We start from the raw sequence: 16,829 nt of genomic DNA, 5'->3' as shown, positions 1-16,829 counted from the left end.
TGGCATGAAAACAGTCCAAAGAAGTTGTTTTCAGTCTCATTGTGGCCTTAAGTATGTTTTAATGGATTACAAAAGCAATCTAAAAGAAAGTCTGCACACTGTTTTTAAATTATGCAAGATACTGAGCTCAAAGATGTATAAATGTAGGCTGTGGAATGTGTCTGCGATGCTTTGCAGAAATAAATTGCTATTTTACACACTGTCTTTAAAAGGAGCTTCTCAAAGCACTTTACAGTGAATGGAAAATATATAGGGTACAATAGTAAAACAAACTCATTTACCATAGGGGTCACTGTCAAAAAAGTGGAAAAAAGAAATATTAAGAGGTAAAAAGAGATTGGTGAGAGGACAGGTGGAGGAAGCACACATACATATCTGTTGAAAGCAGTTCTGAACATGTGGGTATTAAGCATGGATTTAAAGGTTTCTAGAGCAGGGGAGTCCCTGGAGAGCAAATTCTGAATTTTTGGGGCAAGCAGGAAAAGCGTTACCTCCTGTAGAGTGTAGGTGGACTCTGTGATGGAGTAGTTGTTATATGATCATTGAATTGTATCTCAGAATCCCAGTTCTAACATTTTTGCAGGGAATGGTAAGTCTGACTGAGATACAATGGTAATTTTGTCAGTCATCTGGAGGTATACTTGGGTTCTTGGGTGTGAGTGATACTGTTTTGATGGGTGTTGGTACAATACCACCGTTCAAGGAATTCTTTTATGACTTGTAGACCAAAGGGGCTAAGAGCTGGAAAGCAGGACTGAGATAATGATGAGGAATCGGGAGCCATGGTGGAGGAGGTGGGTTGTAGACACATTTCCAGTTTAAAAAGCTGCAGTGCGGAGGTGAGAAAAGAAAGTAAAGAGCCAATAAAAGAGGGAATATGGGGGTGGAATGAGGAATTTGCAGACATGGTGGACACTTCAAAGAGCAGATATGAGAGACTGGGAGAGAAGTAGTCTTCACCTAGAGATGTGCAAACATCGATGTTCTTTAACCGCAACCAAGTGAGAGAAGGAAAGCATTTTCATCCTATCCAGCTGAGGCAATTGCAGAGTACAAGAAAGAAGTGTGTGATCACCAGCTACTTCTGCGTTTGTGTTTTCAGTGCATGTGTGTCTGAGGACCAAGAGTGAACATCTATGAAAATCGCAGTCACCAAAGTAGTTTTCTTGCCTGAGCAGAGGTGAGAAGGTGGTGGAGAATATCGCCTTAGTCGGTGTGTTCCTTTACACCTTAGGCTGCGTGCGCCACTTAGACTTATATGAACCACTGAGCTCCACGAATCGCTGGGGCTCTCTGCTTTCCCAGGCATAATGGAGAAATAAAACAACTAATGAAGATACTGCCAGAGTTTGATTTCTCTCAGAATGTGCTGGACATTCTGGTGTCTTGCCAGCATCACAGTGAACTCCCTCTGGCTAGGACTGGCCTTCAGGGTGTTCTGAAGGACCCAAGGCAGCTGTTGCCGTGACAACCAAACATGGGGATTGTTTTGAGCCCAGATGGGCAGTCTCTGTTCTGGAGACTGTGGCTTGTTGATTCTCCTAATTAACCCCGCACTTTAGCCGTAAACCTCTCCAGTTACCTTTTTTGAAGCAGGTGTTTTCGTTATATTCTCCTGCTCATCAGGCTTCTGTTGGACTCTTGGCACAAAAATGCTAGTTGAATGCTGGAAATCAAAATCTGGGCCTCTCTGCACGCTGATTTGAGGTTAAAAGTACAAATTTTGTTTGCATCACTAATGGAGGAAGTACATGTAGAAGTTCCTTCAGCAAATGGTTGCACACAAGAGTCTGGGACAACGTTGTGCAGCTAACGATGCTTTTAAGGCAAAAATCCAGGTTTTATCACTCTTAATTTAAAGTAAATATTAATTTTTCCCTCCAGATTGAGATTTATGTCCCCACCCCAAATGTCATGTTCACTGTATTTGGCTGTGTCCTCCGGACGCCTACCTGACATTTCTTCGGACTCTAACCGTGGAGCTGGGTAAGGCTCTCGGAGGATAATTTTACAGCTCATGAAGAAGCGATGACACATGGTGGAAAGTGCAGTGCGAGGTAGACAGGTGGAATGTGCCTTATTACAGCCCTGCCGATACCCAGGACTGCTGGTGCCTTGTTTAGTCTACCACTTTTTCCTGGCTCTTCCCCATGGCCTATCAACAAGGAGGGCTCAGTTTCCAAACTGCGCAGATTCTCGCCGAATCAATTTAACGGCCAACTTTCTACAGAGGCGCTGTGTCAGAATACACCCCTCACACCTTCATAATTGTGTGTGTGTGTGTGGAGCGTATGGATCCAGAGCAGCTGTCTGCTTGCTTAGCTGGATGCACATGAAGTTCATACTTTGGGAAATTTTATCTACACCCCCTCCTTCTGTTCTTGACTGTTAGTGTCTCCCAGCTATCAAAGTAAAAGAGTGTTTGTCTCATGGTGGTGACCAGGCTTACATTCAAATCATGGATCAGCAGTCCTGGATGGAAAGTGGCGGACGCAACTTAAGAAGGTGCCCTTTAAAAGTAATGAGGAGGTTGAGGACATCTCTCTAGAGAAGGGAGTTCAGTGCAAATCCTCACTGCAGTCCACCCTGGCGACAGACATGTTTGTCCAGGAGAACCGTGGCTGTCTGGATTTCATGACACGCTTATTGCCACATTCCAGTGCCAGCTCCCATATGTGGACATTCATGTAGCTGTTTGCACCTCGTGTTATTCATGTAACTAAAATTCTTCATTCATGCACCAAAATTCCATTTGGTGAGAATACATCTTAGATATTTATAGTGCTTCACGTTGGGATGGGCTTTCCAAGCCAGAACTTCATCAGCGCTTTTCTATTTTGTTTAATTTTAAGAATTAACTTCCGATAGATACCCTGCAATGCAGTGGCATCCCGTCCAGGGTGTACCACCCCCCCAGCCTTGTACCCCGGGATGCCGGGTTAGGCTCTGAACCGCTCCAACCCTGACTGGGGCAAGTGCTTAGTGAAAGTGAGTGAACTTCTTGTACATGAGACTAAACAAGATTCCTTTGCCAAAGATTCAATTAGGGGGAAAATGCCAAGAATTGTGAAACTCTGAAAAGACCACCCGTGTGACCCATATGGTCCCCCTGCCAAGATGCAGAGTTTTTCTTCTTTTACAGACTTTTAAGTAATTAATTTTCATGTTTATGACCTCTGTGTGGTCTTCTGAACCCCCATTTTGCAAGTCTGAAAAATCACACCGAGTTAGCTCTGCTCTAGAGGGCTGTGATACAAATAGAGAGCATTATAAAGAAGTAATATAAAAAAGGAAGTCCAGAAAATGTACCCAGAAGCACAACGCTTGTTTGATTATTTTGTGAACTGCACTTTTCAGTACAATACAGAAATTGTTATATATGCACAGTGTGATCTTCTTATTGCGTTGTGGCTCTTAGCCAGACACACTCTCTCTTGATACCTTCCTGAATCTTCTCTGTGGTTTCTACATTTGGGGTTGTACCAAGAAAGCTACGCTGTTAATATGAAGAACGTGGTAATCGAGACGTAACTGATGAAGGATCAATAAACAGTTTAGAGGCATGGCGTGTAGCCTCTCCCAAGGGCGAGGGAAGATGAGAAAAATTTCCACACTATTTCACGTTTGGTTAATGTGGGCTTAATCACTGGTCCAAACTATATTCTTGCCATGTTTGAGCATATTTGGCATATTTGTAGACTAAGATGTTGGGGATTTCTGGCAGTACAGTTTCCCACAATTCTTGTTTTTCCTACTGGTGCAATGTACATTTTTCATATGAAAGCCGGTGCTGAGTTATGGATATCCTACTAGCCAGTGGGAGATTCTCGATACCATCCATTTCCTTTATGAAAATACCAGTGTACCCATATTCTAGTTTACAAGACTCTGATTTACAAGAATTCAGTTTTTACAACTCAGTTAAATTTTTACCTTAAATTAATGAGTTACTGCTTGCAGTTATGAGAAACGTTCTACATGGAGAAAATAGCTTCAAAACTGCACCGTTTCCTGGGGAAACGGAATATGCGAAAACATGTGAATGTCTCCCTCCAGCCTCATTTCTATAGTAATGTGATGGCACATCCTCCCCTGGGGGGGTGAGGTATATGCGGTATTCTTCATATCATCAATTTGCACGGGAGAGGAAAAAAAGATTCAATCTCGGAAAATATGAGGAAGGCAGGCCATGTCCAAAAAAATCTCCAGGAAAAATCAGAGTTGATTGTACCTTTTTGGATCAATACAGTTTCTCCACAGTGAGACTGAGACGTAGGGAAAAGAGTGAACTTGAGAAGGATGGACTGCTGATGAATATCTTTAATGCTGTTGATCTTTCTTGTTGGGGCTTTTCCTTTATACTTTTTGCATTTGTTTATGTTTCTATTCACCGTGACGGTTCCATTTTATTGCTTAGCTATGTTGCAAATCTCCGTTAACATTTGCTTGTACATGCAAGATAATAAAAGCCTTTTCCGTAACTAAACTTGTGCTCAGTGTCGATCATCCCACCCTGAGTCTTGCCAGGTACTTGAAGGTAACTGCCCCCTTTTACATGTGTTGTTATAACCTGAGAAAAGCACCGTATAAAAAGGTATTTGTTTAAATAGTTGGGATATAAACACACACAGTCTGAAACCGCTTGTCCCGAGCCGGCTCCTAACCCGGCAACACAGGGCGCAAGGCCGGAGGAGGAGGGGACACACCCAGGACGGGACGCCAGTCCATCGCAAGGCACTCCAAGCAGAGCTCGGGCCCCGTCCAAACCCACTGCACCACCACGCCCCCCTGGGATGGATAATAAGGTGCCATATTTGGATAAAAGGGGCAAATTCTCAGGACACTGGGTCACATTGCCTTTTTTCCCATTTAGAATGGCAGTGGTAATTTATGTCCTAGTTTAGGAAACTTTAATTTATGAGAATTTGATTTACAAGAAGTTCTCAGGAATGCATTATTCTCATAAAGCAGGATATGAGTGCACTTCTGAATGTGAAAGTTTTTTCTGAACAGCACAAACATAAAGTTCCCCCCCCCCCCCCCCCCCCCCCCCCCCCCAGTGATGCATACATTTGTTATTGTTAAATTATTTGATTGACTGGACATTTTTCTATAGTTTCTCGATTAAAAACGAAGGCACTCTGGTAATTCTAATGTCGCAGACAGATTATCGTGCTCTATACACGGATGTAATTTTCCAGCGTTTCTTCAGATTTATTCATGCCGTCCTATATATGTGTTGACCTGAATCCGTGTGTTTTGGGTAGACCGCGGAACATGACTTTCCTCCCTTGGCCAAACAACCATGGTGGAATTCTCAGGTTTTTCCCCTCTTAAAAATTCAGAATATTAGGACTTCTTGGCAGAGTCCTGCCTGCAGCAGTTTCAGTAAAACTGAATGGTGAGTATTCTCAGAAGTATTTACTTTATGGAGACTTGTGAAAATGTGAAACATAAGGTGCTTTGGAAAATAAATCAGTTTATGACAGCAGAAATCAAATGCTTTTTGTACAGACATTTTAGACGTAGGAAAATATAGATCGGGCACACTGCATTGTAACACATTTAAAACTAAAGATTCTAACAAAAAATGTCAGACAAGAGTAATGAAAATAATACATATTCCAACTTTTACTTATTTCAATCCATAGAAAAAGAAAATGCTTATTAACAAGATCCTACTTGTGTAACAAAAAAAACAGTACATCGGTGAATAATTTTGGTACATGGTTGCTTGAGCATATACAGTAAGTGCACATGTGAGTTTACCTGGGAGAGAACATAAAATTGATAGTGCTTTTATATGTTTGCCTTGTTTTTGTAATAGTTAAACTGCATGCACACATACATCACAAACAGTAACGGCAACAAAAAGGAAGTGCTTTTGCAGGATTCTTGAGGCATGGTCAGGGTGGATGGAGGAAGATGTTAGGGTGTTACTTAAAAACAAGGAGCAGGCTGGGTGGGATCGACTGGAAGTCGGGCACGGGATGGCGGAGGTTCAGTTTTGGGGGAGGGTTTTCAACTGGGGATGGGTCATTCATAAAGGTTACTTACGGTAATTTGTGATGGTCTCGGAATTGGGGAGGTGGTGGGCGTAATAGTGATGCTACTTTTAACTTTGTTTCCGCCTTTAGCAGGGACACCATTGGTTAATACTGGAGTTCTGTGCTCCTGGCTGGGGGAGAAGCTCGGACTTATGGGTCTGGATGTGCTGTTTATGGCCTGAATGTAGGGGCTTCCTAAATGGATGTGGATTTTATTGTCCTCTGTGGTGATGACGCTGGAGCCAGAACTGTTAGATCTCTGCAGCTGCCAGCTGTTCTGTCTCTCTGGCGTGACCCGGAAGACTGCGTGCCCTCCTACGATCTCCACTGGCTCTGCTGATAAGGACCGCTCCGGAGTGCCAGTTGTGACGGAAACTATCTGGATCGGCGACATGGCCCTGTCTGCTGATATGGACCCGGAAGAGTCTGGAGTGGTAGTTCTGGTGTAGGTGGTCATCGTGAGGGGGGAGATGGCACGGTCAGGAGAACAGAATCCATCTGATGAAGATGATCCTTTGGTTTTGGAAGGTGGGGAGATGGCTGCATTCTGGATGATGGTGATCCTTTGTTTCGGTGTGCCGCCACTGGTAGGAATGACTGCCGTGCTGGTATAAGAATGGGCATTTTCTGTTGTGGGGCTGGTAATCTCCAGCATGGCTGTATTTTGCCCATGGTCTGGGGTCACCTTGATGTGCAGGGGCTGCCCTGCTGAATGAGTCACTACCACATCTCCCTGCTGAATGTGATTCCCATTCTGTCTGGGTATCACTTTCCCGTTCACTTGTAGGCTCTCCTTGCACTTAGCGAAAGGGACTCTGGATCTCCGGATGTTGTTATTGATGTTATTTGCATTGCTGATGAGAGAAGGGCTGCGTTTACTGACGGGAAGCTCAGTATTGTAATTGGGGTCATCTTCTGGATCGCTTTCCTCATAAAGTTTCCCGTTCACCACTGCCCTTTCCAAGGGAGCCAGAGATTTGTAAGCAGGGGGCTGACTGTCCACTGGGTCTGTCTGAACCTCCTTCGTGGAGACGTGCAAGTCCGAAAAGCGCCTGCCGTTCATTCCCGGTCTGAGGCTTTTGCTGAAGCGACGGTATCTCTCCAGCTCTCTGGTCAGGTTTTCCATCTCCCTTGCTAGTTCTTTGTTCCTCACTTCTTGCTGTGTGAATTTTCTCTGCAGCAAGGCATGTTCTGATTTCATACGACAGATGGAGTCCTCTGTGGTCATGTATTCGTGGACCTTCTCTTTCAGAGCTTCCACCTCTCTGCTCAGATGGCTGGACTTAGCCTCTTCCTCTTTTAGTCGCTTATAAAGTATGTGCTCCTGGTTGGACTCTGCCTTTTCTGCCAGCTGGTATTTTGAGAGTTCCTTCTTTGATATCTCTAGTTCTTCCGTTAGAGCCTTTATGCGTTCTTGTTCGTTGGAATATCTTTTTTCCAGAGACTCAAATTCGTCCTCAGTTTTTAGCAGGTCGTCCTCAACCACCTTCATCTCTTTAAGTTTTCGCCTGAGTCTCTCTACTTCCTGTGTGAGGTCTTTCACTTTATTGTCTTCTTGGTGAAAGCGGTTTACAGCTGGCACTTTGCTGTTCTCCTCCTTTGCTTTGTTCTTGAGGAACTCCCTCTCCACAGCTTCCAGTGACTGCAGCCTCTTCTTCATCATGCTGACTTTGGATTGCAGGTCACTGTTCTGCTCCTCTTCGGCTTTCAGCTTGGCCTTAAGATCATCTCTCTCTTTGGTGGTGCTGTACATTTTCTCCTCAAGCTCTGCTTTGGACTTTAACGCTTTTTTGCTTTCCTCAATAAGTTTTTCAGTCACCGATGTCACTTTGTCCTGTTCGGCCTGCAGTTTACCTGTACTGTTGTGGAGCTTGTCCTCCATTTGCTTGAGCTTCTCAGCCATTGTTTTCCTCTCGTCCACCAGCATAACAGTCAGTGTCTTGAGCTTGGTGAGGTCCTCCTTCAGTGTGAGTTCTGTCTTCCCCAGCTGACCCTCAATGGCTTCCAGTTCTCTGATCCTTACTTTCAGGGAGTCTAGCTCGTTCGATAGGTGTTTTGTCACACTCCTCTCTTTCTCCAGGTTGCATTTGAGCAAGCAGCACTCCTGTTTGCTCTTGCTGAATGCGTCTTCTAGCTTCTCTAGCTCCATTATCCTGCGATTTAGCTTTTCAACTTCTGCTCTGAGGCTGCGAGCCTGGCTCGACTCCTTCTCCAGTTTTTTGTGGAGGTCCCGGCATTGGTCTTCCATCTTGATCAGCTCCTCATCCTTCCCCTCCATCTCTAGCACTCTTTTGCGCAGTTCCTCCACCTCTGACATCAGGCTAGAATTCCCACACTCGCCGCGGTTGATCTTGTCCCGGAGGTCCTGAAGCTCTTCCTCAGCTCTCCGAAGGGTCTTATTGGTCTCTTCCAGCTCATCTAGCTGTCGGCTCAAAGTAGCTAGTTTTTGTCGGAGCTGCCGGTTTTGGGCATCCTCGTTGGTCAGTTTTGCAGTCATGGCCTCCTGCTCCTGGTGGAAGCGGCAGGCTTGGTCACGCAGCTCCGCCTCCAGACGGAACACCTTGTGCTCCTCCTCCTGGCTCCTGGCAAGGGCAGAGCGTAGCTGTTCGTGTGCCTGTTCAGCAGTGGTGCTCAGCTCCTGGACCTTTGCGCTCTGTTGGCCCAACTGCTCCGTCAGACGCTGCTGTTCGTCCACGACAAGCAACGTGAAAGACTTCAGCTTCGTTAGCTCCTGTTTTAGGTTGCTGATTTTCTTGTTGTTCTCTTCTTCCTTCCTCTCCTGATATGCTTTCTCCTGATCAATCAGCAGTTTGAGTCTGCAAGGGAAAAATGGAAAAAGCAACTGAATTTATTGATCAAATGTAAAATGACACCTTCATTAGCTCTCAGGTTGTCAGATTTAACCAATTTACAGCATTTATCCAGCATAAATTTGGTTTCTTTCATCTCTTTTCCAAAATGCTTCATGACATCTACACTAGGCATCTGAACTCGTAAAACTGGTGATCACCAGTTTCATTACATTTTAGGGGGTTAATTCACATTTTCCACATCTGTAATGTCGTCAGATCTGGAAGGAATAGGAAATTAATGAGACGATAGTAAAGAACAAAGAGAGTAAAAGGCAGAATTCAGGCGTTCTCACGCGCACACCTATAAAGATATAACTGATCCCATTTCTTCCCCCCTCATGAGCTAGCATTATTCTGACTGCGGTGAAGACCAGAGAGAAAACATACTGATTGATTATCTCAGAATGGTATGAGCAGAATTTTAGCCAAGATACTTTTGAAATCGCTGAACCGCTTGTATTCGTGCCACATAAATAATATCCGAGTTGTTGTTCTTTCACTCACAAATGAGTGGTACACTGTCATGTAAACAGGGTCTGTAGACCATAAAATCCAACAATCGTAGAACTTATGATATGACTAGGAATGAAGTTTAAAGGTGTTGCATAACTGTGGTTGATAAGCTGTGTTGTATAATTGTTTTATAAACAATAATACTAGCCTGTCCAGTTTTAGACAGAAACACCGAAATTTTGAACGCAATTTCCCAGACAGCACAATGAGTTAAAATGACAGCTATTAATTCATCCAGCTGCTAATTTTTAAAAATTGCATATAAATGAGTGCATTCATAAATAAATTTTAAAAAAGTGCGTAAATAATCCTGCACATTTTGAAATAAGGATGGCTGAAACCGGGTTTACTTTTCCCCAGTGGAAGCGAGTGTGTTTCCCTGTGTATTCAGAGCAAGCCGGGGACTCGGGTTCCAAAAAAATGATATAGCCCTCTGGAAGTATTGCCAAGCGGTATGATCATTGATCAACATGGCTTGTACACCACCCACTGATGGGGGAGTTCTCTGCTCTCATTAGCTCACTCTTCCTGATCAGATGTGTGCACTGTTGTGGACCCATGTCCCATTACGGAGAACCATGTAATATTTTGGGAGAGAAGCAAAAGCTACAGGAAGACGTTGTATTGAGGAGTACAAAAGTTATATGCAGACATGCAAATACATGTTATTTTACATTATTTTTTAACTGTCAAACATTTCTGGAATTTTTTTTTTTTTTTTAAAAAACCAAATTATTATGGCATAAAGAAATGTTTTTTGGCGGACTGTGGCCTGTACTCCACTTGGGGTGATTGGCAGAACTAACTTTTGCATGAACTCAGTGTTTTTTAATATTGCATAACACCATAATTAGGCAGCTATGAATTACGAGTATGGATGTTTGTCCTTTGGTTTATTGGCTGATTTTTAGACGGAGTACCAGAACAAACTCATCTGACATGAACTTTGCCAAGCAGGAATCTTTTTCATGCCAGCGGGTCCAAGATTTGATCATCTTGTCACACGCGCTGTCAGTATGTGCGAAGACATCGACTGACAAAATTCTGATTATTCTTCTCAGGTCTGCTGACGGCTGAGCTGAATGTGGTTAGCATCCCTGCCTGACTGATGACAATCCCCCGTAAATGTACTGCAGTGTATGCCACCCACAAATACGCACACGTACTTCATCGCTGTATTAAACGCTGTTGTATTTACTCAGCTATGCTTATCTAGCCAGGACAGTTGCATCCCCGTCTCTCTGGTTGTTTGCTTTTTGATGTCATGGAAACATGAATAGATTATAAACATGACTGTGAAAGTGCGCCTGCCAGTAGCCTAAAATATTCTGTAGCTATTTGTTCCCCTAATGCACACGAGTTCCCAAAATGCTGGGGAAACTTGACTCCGCTGCAAACTCTGGCTGATCTCGGAGAAGTGTTGAGCATATGAAGCTGTTTTTCAGTCTTTGTCATACTGTTTAAAAGTACAGGCGCAATTATAGTTTCTGGTTGCGTGATCAGTCTCATTTTGAAAAGTGGCACCAAAAGCAACACAAACATGCAAAGTTGTAATGGCTGAAAATATGTGTAGGGAAACAGTACAGAAAAGCCATTTGTTTTATTTTTTTTCTTCCCCCCCCCATCCTCGTGATTTAATAAATGAGCCCTTCCTTCCCCACACAGTGCTCAGTCAATGGGCTCTGTATCCACAGAGGAGGTGCACATCGGCGTTGTGCACAGCGACACCGATGTACTTTGCCGTTCCGGGTGGGTGAAGTTTATAAAGGGGTGGCTTTGTGTAGGTCCACGAAAAGTGCCCGAGGGCCAGATTCTGGTTACAATCTCAAAATTGCCTCCACACTGTGCAACACACGCCATCCCTATGTCAAGGACACGCTATACCCCTGTTGCAGCTCATGTTCGTGGCAATGAAAAGTATCTGTCCCAGGAGTTGTGTTTTTTTTTTTTTTTTTTTTTTTTCTTCTCTAGGTGTGTTCTTCAGCTGGTTTGCTCCATCATGCTTTGCGTTCCCCGCGCCCTTGCCTCGCTGGTATTCTTAACCCAGCAGAATCACTTTTATTCCTGGAACAGTCTGTCGTCAAAGACCTTTTTCGCTAGAGGAAACAGATTTATATTTTATTTTTAGCCATGGAACGTTAGTTCGATCAAAATTAGAAGGGGAACCTTATCCTACCTCTGGGATGCATCACACACTTGCTTAGATCGCTGTACTCGGGCCACTGGTCAGTATAGGTGGCTGCTTTGGCTAAAGAGTGTGCAGGGATGTGGCTGGAATGGTGTAAAAGAAGGGCAGGTAAGTGTGTGTGTGTGTGTGTGTGTGTGTGTGTGTGTGTGTCTGTCTCACAAAGAGGGAGAGGAAGGTTCAAGGCAGGACAGGGTCACTGTGGCCGACCACAGGGGCCACCGGAATTGGACGGGATGTTTTGACTCGAGCGCGCAGCTGCCGGTGCGCTCTACAGATGTTACGCTGGCATGGAACAGTCCCAGTAATTAAGGGGTTCTCGGCACCCCCGCACTGCTGCCACCGTCCCCGCCCCCCTCCGCGTTGCATGTAAAGGAGGAGTTTCCCCCTTCTGGGGGCAATTACAGGCTGGCTGTATAAACAGAGCCGTCCTCTGAGCCCTGCGGATTCCACGCCGGTTCTCTTTCCCAGAGCGGTATGATGTCAGGCCTTTCGGACGCGGCCCCTCCCCGTGCCACTCTTTTGAAGGAATTCACAAAGAGAACGAGGAGAGCCTTAACCATCATAGTTGTCCACCAAAACTAGTGCTTGCAAGTCAAAGGTCAAAGTGGTGGTGCCCAGGCTGTGGATGTGAGGTCTGCACAGATGGGATGTCATGGTAAAATAGACAGTGTATTCTAGTTCATGAGACAGCCGAATGTTACATGAATTTACTTGTAAATACCCTGGGTGTGTCCCCTTCCCCCTCCGGCCTTACGCCCTGTGTTGCCGGGTAGGCTCCGGTTCCCCGTGACCCCGTATGGGACGAGCGGTTCTGAAAATGTGTGTGTGTGTGTGTGTGTGTGTGTGTGTGTGTGTGTGTGTGTACATTGCGGCACTTTTTTCACATCAAGAATTGTTACCTTTTCTGAATATTTCAATATTTATTATGAGTTTCTAGAATCCTTATCTAGCAATGTTTTATGTCATTAAAATATGCAGCACATGCTTCATTGGAAGAGCATCGATATTTTTACAGGATTGCATTATATTGAATCGAAGCTCGTTAAATCGGCTAATGATGAGGAACTTCGGTGATGGCAAGGAGTTCATCGCCTAAGTTAGAAAGAGGAGTAACTCTTCTAGAGTACAGGAGTACATCCTGTGTGGGACGCCAGCTAACTGTGCTTCATGATATGCTGATATGCACTTTTTTTTTTTTTTTTTTTCCCCATTTTCCCCCATTTGCAAGGCTAAATCTGCAGATGTGTCAGAGTTCCAGTTTTGGAAGGTAAAAAAAGCCTCAGCTTGTCTGTCCCAGGAGTGTTTACCTTAAAGGTTGCCTCTCTTACCATCGGTTATTAGTTACTACGAAGTCGCTAAGAATATTGTGATACACATGGATTGTTGGGGTACTTCGCTCAACTGATTAGCGTGCGGATGAATGTTTGGGACTCGGACTTCCTGTCACGTTAAAGTCGTTGCTTCTTTTGTATGTGCTTTCCTCCGCTGACGTTGTTCTTGTTGGATTCGGATAGATTTTGCCAAGCTTGCGGGACACGACCTGCAATAAACCGTCATACCTTTCTGCGTAAGTGACATCATCCCTTCGCAGGAGATAATATGCATTTGTCCGGATACAAATGACTCAAGATTGCCATGCCCTTCTTTACGGACGAGTTTGGGCAGTCAGGGTGGATAAGATACATTGCTTAATATTTTGGTGCGGTGCATGCAGCACGGGGAACCGATTTGGGATATTGGACTGGACCTGTGTGGGAATGTAACTATATTACCGGAATGCCATTTTCTTTGCCAGAAGAGTCTGCGAAACTACAGTTAATCCCCTCCTTCCCCCCACCTCTATTTACATTTGATGTAGTGAAGAACAAGCTGCAGTAGCAGGGTGTGGGTGTAAACGGACAAAAGGCTAGTAACCGACCAGGGTCCTGCCCGACCCTTGAGTTCATCGACAGTTGTACGGGACCTGCACCCAACAGGAAGCAATTAGTGGTACGTTACAGCATGTGGGGAGGGCTCATTTAATGTATCCGCTGAGGCTTTACTGCCGACACAGCGGGGTAATGACGGATAAACCCCTCACGCGATGCCTGCCCCTCTGAGTGCAGAGTTGCGGCCACTCCTAGCCTGATCAGCAAACAATGACCATCATTTACGAGTGACACGAGGTGTGGCGTCTCATCGGGGGAGCCGCTCCTAGATGTGTGCGTAGTACCGCTTCCACTTTTCATTAAGCACGGAGCGTTTGTCGTCTCCGGCTGCCCCGGCCAGTAGGGGCGGACCGGCAGTTCGGTGATCCAAACTCATGAAAGCATAATGCAAAGTCTCAACTGAATTTGTTAACTTAGATTACTCTGGTAAATAATCGCGATGAGGGAATTTGTGCAGCCGCATTTTGAGCAGCAGGTAGTACTTATTAAATATTTGAATCTTGAATTTTTTTTTTCCCCGCCGGCTTGTCGGTTTTAACGCGTCAAGCTCAAGAATGAATCCGGCGCGCACAAAACGCAAATACATGGAAACCGTTAAAAACCAGCCTGCATGGCAGTGATAGTGACACCAGTTTGGTGCTCCAAGCTAGGGGTAAGGGGAGAACAAGCACTGTCAAAATTACACTGCTGGTAAGCCGTAATGTAAATTTAGTCCCGGTCTTGGGGAACCTGTGTTAATGCAGCGTAAAGTAAAATACTTATTGTTTGTTAACCGCTGCTTGTCCCGATGCAGGGTCACGGTGATCCAGAGCCTGGAAACACAGAGTGTGAGGTAGGGTATATTGTGGGTGGGACAACAATCCATTGCAGGTTATTAACTCGCACCATATGCGATTTAGAGTCACCGGTCCACCTGAGACCTTTCTCTTCGGACTGTACGAAGAAACCCACGCGAACATCCAAACTACTCAGACTGAGCCACATTCGAACCTACGCAGCCCAGGCGCTGAGAGGCTCCGGTGCTTATCTGCTTTTCCACCGTTGCCTTCTACTTTAGACGTACACAGAAATTTGACAAGTTAACTTAGGTTTTTTTTTTTTAAACACGACTATCACCTGATCGGAAATTTTAGAACCGAACCCTACGACCCATGTGTTTGTGCAGCACGTGCCCCAGTTCAGCATGTAGGTGGGGGAATAGAAATACGCAGCCTGGAGAGCAGGGTTTTTACCCGGATTGCCCCGGACTGACTCGTTTCCCCACCCGCGTCGCTTATGACAGCAACAGGTCCCCGAAGCCCCAGAACCTGAGCATTCACACCGCAGGCCAAGCTCCGGGCCACGTGCAGGTCAAATCCAAGACGCAAGAGCTGCCGACATCCCCCTTCCAAGGTCTCCGCTGTCTACGTATTTCAGTGACAAAGAGCTGCATTTGGAAGAGGAGGAGAAGGGTCCTGCCACCTCTTTCGGGACTGTTTGTGCCACCCGTGCAGCGCACCATCCCCCTTTGTGCCGTTCGCTCCGTTACCACGCTCCTGCCCGTACCCACACTCTCAAAGCTCCGCTTTGCTGCCTTAGCCCAGATTTGCAAATGGTTATCTCAGGTTATAAACCGCGTAAGTAAAATTTATAATTTCTTAGAGATCATAGATTGAGCAAACATGTTTCTTTTGTGTTAATCAACAAAAATGTTTTATTTTAATTATACAGCTCAAGATTCAGTCATTTATTCTCATATTATGCAATGATAGCTTTGCTAAGTTCAGATACAGTAATTATCTTCAGATTTTTTTTGTCACCGGCTATACGCGGTAGTGACATATTTGAGGAAAAGTTCCGTTAACAGAATGGCATTTGTTTAAAAAACTATTTTAACTAAATCCAACATTTGTTTCTTGATTTCCAGGCTGCTATTTGTCATTCGTGAGCCGCACGCCAACCTGAAACGACTTTCTGCCAGACTGCCGTCATAGTTAATAAAGCAGCTGAAATACTTATTAATGTTGCTTTTTATCAGCGTTTCCGCCTACCTGCAGCACGCCTTCGTACAGCCCCGCAGGTCAAAGCTGGCCCTGATGCCGCGCGCCCGTGTCTCTCGGATCCCTCGAAGTGGACATTCCAGCGGAGGAGCCAAACAATAAGAGATACGCTCGCCGCACGCTCGCAGCCTATGGAGCATTACATCATCAGCATGCCCTTATATGGCACTTTATGTTCTACAGCCTCCAGCGGGGTGTGCTTGTGCGTGAGTGTGTGTGTGTGTGCGCTCCCGAGCGCAACTATGTGTGTGAAGTACCGAGCGAAGGGGTGTGTGTATGACCTGGCTGCTTTCTCCATTGGTCCCTAAACACCAGGAATTTAATAAAAGAGGAGCAGATGGACGTGCCCCAGTGGAGCGAGTATTTGACAGTTGAAGCCATCGAAATAGTCTGTTTCTCTGTCAGTAGAGCAAATGGAAAAAAGAAAGATGAGGGTTGTGCCTTTTTTTTTTTTTTTTTTTTTTGGACCTTTTTTCAATGACTGTCCGACATGAGTCTAAATTACTTGTTGAATATATGTTTTAAAAATCTACGTAGGTTTTGGTTTACTTTGGCTTATCTGTGATCAGTGACATATTTACCGTGTGTGTGTGTGTGTGTGTGTGTGTGTGTGTGTGTGTGTGTGTGTGTTTGAATCAGGAGGGGATTAGTAGTCTTTTCCAAATGACATCATCACTTAGCCATGCCAGACTTTATGATGGGAAGGACAGAGGGGCTATGAGGTGTTCGGTGAATCGCAGCGGTTCCACGGATGTTTGAAAACAAATCTTTCTAAGGTCAACAAAGACCCCTCTGAAGAGCTCGGCCTAAGTGCGTTTACCAGTCACATGTACAACTCGTTACTCGCGCTCGCCACGGGTTGTGTACATTGTTGATAGTCATAGGTCTGCTTGGACTAACGGTGCTTTTGCATCACCGTTTTCACCGCGTCGTCTTCAGACGGGTCGTTATTGTACAAGGTTACTTAACTCTCGAGATTAGCTCTCTCCGTTTCGCCCGTAAACTTTTAAACGCTGGTAAATGGATGCATACTAGTCAACAGGGATTTTTAATGATATCTGCTAACAAATGATTGGCAAGAAGTGGCCCAGATGATCACGAGCTCCGTTACTCAATACGGTTAAAATGAGCGCGGCGCCGAGTGACGCAACTGTTTCTATTCTCACTCTTCCGCTGTTTGAACAAGACAGAAGTGTGCATCCCCACAGAGAGCAGTTTACACACTGTAAACCCTTTGGGAATTCCAAGACTCAACACCATCC

At 45.0% G+C, this 16,829-nt stretch overlaps 2 protein-coding genes across 3 annotated transcripts in view; one reads left to right on the top strand and one right to left on the bottom strand.

Annotated features, from left to right (window-relative positions):
- The window catches only part of cmss1 (cms1 ribosomal small subunit homolog), an 80,857-nt gene that overhangs the window by 2,848 nt on the left and 61,180 nt on the right, over nucleotides 1-16,829 (top strand). The gene's annotated exons all lie outside the window — the stretch shown is intronic.
- Nucleotides 5,526-15,946, bottom strand: filip1l (filamin A interacting protein 1-like). Its single transcript, XM_018749990.2, has 2 exons — nucleotides 15,559-15,946; nucleotides 5,526-8,863 (listed from the first exon to the last, which is right to left on the bottom strand). The coding sequence occupies exons 1-2, from the start codon at nucleotides 15,705-15,707 to the stop codon at nucleotides 6,037-6,039; spliced, it is 2,976 nt and encodes a 991-aa protein (XP_018605506.2). The 5' UTR covers nucleotides 15,708-15,946; the 3' UTR covers nucleotides 5,526-6,036.

The sequence above is a fragment of the Scleropages formosus genome, chromosome 1 (genome assembly GCF_900964775.1).
Source record: "Scleropages formosus chromosome 1, fSclFor1.1, whole genome shotgun sequence".
Lineage (NCBI taxonomy): Eukaryota > Metazoa > Chordata > Actinopteri > Osteoglossiformes > Osteoglossidae > Scleropages > Scleropages formosus.
The sequence above is the reverse complement of the archived record's forward strand: the minus strand, read 5'-3'. Positions and strand labels throughout refer to the sequence as shown.

Excerpts from the sequence above, each read along its gene's own strand:
- filip1l (XM_018749990.2), bottom strand. The coding sequence starts at position 15,707 with ATGCTCCATAGGCTGCGAGCGTGCGGCGAGCGTATCTCTTATTGTTTG. Across the intron at positions 8,864-15,558 it reads TGTACGAAGGCGTGCTGCAG|ACTCAAACTGCTGATTGATC; the intron begins GTAGGCGGAAAC and ends TTTCCCTTGCAG.